Consider the following 3,407-nt stretch of genomic DNA (forward strand, 5'->3'; position numbering starts at 1 on the left):
GATACAATACCAGTAAAACAGAAATGTACTGTTTCACTGAGAACACAGTGAATCAAGGATCTTTGACTATAGCTTGGCAATTTTTTGTCTCTCAGAAAATGAACATTACTACAAGATTAAGTTATTGTCAGTCATTGTAAGAATTAAACTTATCATGACAGTCAAAAAAATTTTTTGGGGAGTCCTTATAGGGAAGATTTTTGCATCTATAGTCTTACACCAAAATATTTGCCAGATTTTAATGATTTCGTCATTGGCTCTTGTGAAACTAGGAAGAAAAAAAAAACATTCCAACGGGTCACAAAAATGTAAACCCCATCAGGGCATCTTTGTTGTAGTTAGCTCGAAGAGACTGCTAAATAAGAAATAATTTCCAAATAAGGTTGAGCAAACTTAGAATAAGGAACCATTAAAAACAAATAAATCATAAGATATTTACAAACATATAAATAACTACTGCAATATTCATAAGCTTGTTCATTAGAATTATGAAAAAAACTCGCAAAACCTTGCGATTTTAAAATAGCTTCGCTTAAGAGACCTATTTCTCTTAGTAATATGTTCATGCAAAGCTTTTAAGCTTGCCACAAACAGATCATCATTCTTAATATCATTTAACACATTCGAACTAAGAACAACAAAAGGCTTCAACTCATGAGTAGAACTCAGCTCATCCTTAAGAGAATCAACATGAATAGTGTCACGTAGAATTTCCTCTTCAGAATTAGATTCAGATAGCGAACTCTGCAGAATTTCGTACAGTTTAATTTCTGTACTAAGAATCACTTTTTTAGCCTCGAGGCGCCTGATATCAGTGTTTTGATAAAACAATTCAACAAGATGCAAGTGCACGTCGATAAGTTTCTTTTCGAGTTCTAAAATAGAATAATTCACATCAGAAACTTCTAAAATAGATTTAGTTAAAAGTGAAGTCTGCAGCTTTCTTAATCTCTCGGCTTCTTCTCTCAGTGTCTGCAATTCATGTTCTTTCTTAACAACTTCTGCTTCCAATTTTTCTCTTTCTTTAAGCACTTGCTCACTTTCTTGAACAAGTGCTTCATTAGTGCTCCCAGTAGGATTAAGATTTGGGTGTATTTTAGTAGCATTTGAGATAGAGATTTTTTGAGAACATTCAGGGCAAGTTGAAGAGGGGGTTATTTTCATCCATTGACCTAAGCATTCGCCATGGAAAAAATGCCCACAAGACACTAATAAAATATTTTCTGTCTCTCCATAGAACTTATTTAAGCAAACTCTACAAGACCAGCCCATTTTTATGAATAAAAATTCAAATTTCTTAATATTTAGTAAAAATAAAAAACTGCTTTTAATGATAACCAGACGTTGTAGATAAATACGATTTCAACATATCATCATTAAAATCTCATCAGAAGTCAACAAGCAACAGAACAGGAACCAGGAACTCACCGTGATAATCAATCTAACACTTTACGACGAAATCGCCTCGCTTGTCATCTTTAACATTTGGAATTACATCTTTATAAGATGTACATTCAAGGTGACGTTGCGCTTACTTAAATACAACAATGCGTCAGTATTTCATGTGAACGTGGGGCATTCTCATTGAATGCAATACGTATATGCGATTGCATGTAATCGCACGCGCATCGAGCGCAACCCCTCAACTCTAATAAATGAACCATTCTCACTGCATTTGATTCACATATGGATGGTGTTTTCTACACTAGGGAATGCTGCAAGCTCGGGACTGCCTAAATTTCCGGGTTACTGTTTCAGTTGTATTTTAAAGCCATTTGGCATCATTGTGTTTTGAGTTTCTTGCAAACAATGTATTTGATTACTTATTATTTATGTTTACAATGCTAACAATACTTGTGTTTACAATACTAAAAGTGTTAACACTAACGTAACATGGTGTACAGCTTGCAACACGAACAAACAGTAGTAAACAAATGGAAAGAGGCCAAATCAAGACTGCCAAAAAAGCGAGTTATTCAAAATCTAGCAACCATGTCACCTTTTTAATTATAAATAGCAAAATAACTAAAACAAATTTTCCCTCCAAACTCCCCTGAATTCCATAATAACATTAATATCTTATGAAATACGGCAGATTTGAGCTCAGAAATAATCTAATTTATTTCTTTTATTGGAAACAAAATTATTCGTTTGAAAACGTCGCCTATCAGAATAACATGTAGTAAGCAGCTGCAGACTTTTTAACCGGAACTAGAGTAGGTGCCGAGCTCGAGTTTGTTATTGTTTACATTTCTATTGAAAACACCATCCATAGATCGTGCATCAATACTATTCGAACATGACGTTGCAGTTTCGAAACATTGGAGTGCGCGTTTAAGGTAGTCGCATGCTGTATGAATTCTCCCTGAGTTCTCTAGTTAAAACCAAAGCGACCTTATATGTAGGGAAGTACTTTATTTACATCTCACTAGAGCTTCACAATGGGCAATTGGTGTCCGTGATCTGGAAATAATCTGGAGGATGATTCGAAGATATGCTATCACAATTTTGATCCCCTGAAAAGGGATGGCTCTATTGCTCCTAACGCCTGACGACCAGCGCGAAATCTATCTCTTTACGGTAGAACTGTTTAACGAGGACCTATACTGCACACCATCCAGCCCTATGCAGGCTGATCAAAATGGTCATCTTCCCGCTTACTGACAGCAGCCAGTGATCCTCGTCATCGGTATTCTTTTATGAACCATGTCATTGCGATGAGCTACTACAAACGATCCTACCAATGCTACGATAACCATCCAGCATTTTACGGGCTTTAGAAATACATTTGAGTTTTAAAATTGAGGTTGAGTTTGAAATTTTTTTTTCAAATCAACTAATATCGGAAAAAGAGAGAATAGTTGCTGATCGTTTATTAATGCAGATCGCATCGAGATTAAAGATTCTGAATCCATTTTAATTTTTATGTTAGTACCACGAAAAGAATAATTATATTTATTTATAATTTCCAAAATATTTTTAATTGATGAAATACTAACTTTAAGCATTTGAACTGAGTGATGAAAGAATGAAAACTAATGCCATTCAAAATTCCCCTGCTTTGGATGCAAAAGCTTCTTCTCCAAAATCCACTTTACTCAGAGGTTTAAATCGATTTTTTCGTTGCACCCTGCAAAGACCAATTGCCGATGCATTCTGTATTTTTGCTGCATTAGAAATTTTTTAGGAGTTATAATTTTTAAAAAAAATTATCTTTTGAAAATCAACTAATATAGGAAAAAGAGAGAATAGCTCCTTGTCATTTATGCTTGTGTATAGCATCTGAACCAGTAGCATCTATTGTAGGGATTTTAAACAACTTTAAACTTTTATACTATCTTCATGGAAAATATTTTTGAACTTTTTAAAACTCCAAATATGACTCTTAATTGATAAAATAAAAACTT

The 3,407-nt window shown here is 34.1% G+C and overlaps 1 protein-coding gene across 1 annotated transcript; it reads right to left on the bottom strand.

Moving 5' to 3' along the window:
- Positions 1-486: 486 nt before the first annotated feature.
- Positions 487-1,272, bottom strand: LOC107452796 (E3 ubiquitin-protein ligase TRAIP). Its single transcript, XM_016069377.3, has one exon. It carries the CDS (start codon positions 1,270-1,272, stop codon positions 487-489), a length of 786 nt encoding a protein of 261 aa, XP_015924863.3.
- Positions 1,273-3,407: the final 2,135 nt, after the last annotated feature.

Source organism: Parasteatoda tepidariorum, chromosome 5, assembly GCF_982258835.1.
Source record: "Parasteatoda tepidariorum strain Cologne lab strain chromosome 5, Ptep-v5.0, whole genome shotgun sequence".
In the NCBI taxonomy this organism is placed as follows: Eukaryota; Metazoa; Arthropoda; class Arachnida; order Araneae; family Theridiidae; genus Parasteatoda; species Parasteatoda tepidariorum.

Bases quoted from the DNA above. Each gene is read 5' to 3' on its own strand.
- LOC107452796 (XM_016069377.3), bottom strand. From the start codon at position 1,272: ATGGGCTGGTCTTGTAGAGTTTGCTTAAATAAGTTCTATGGAGAGACA.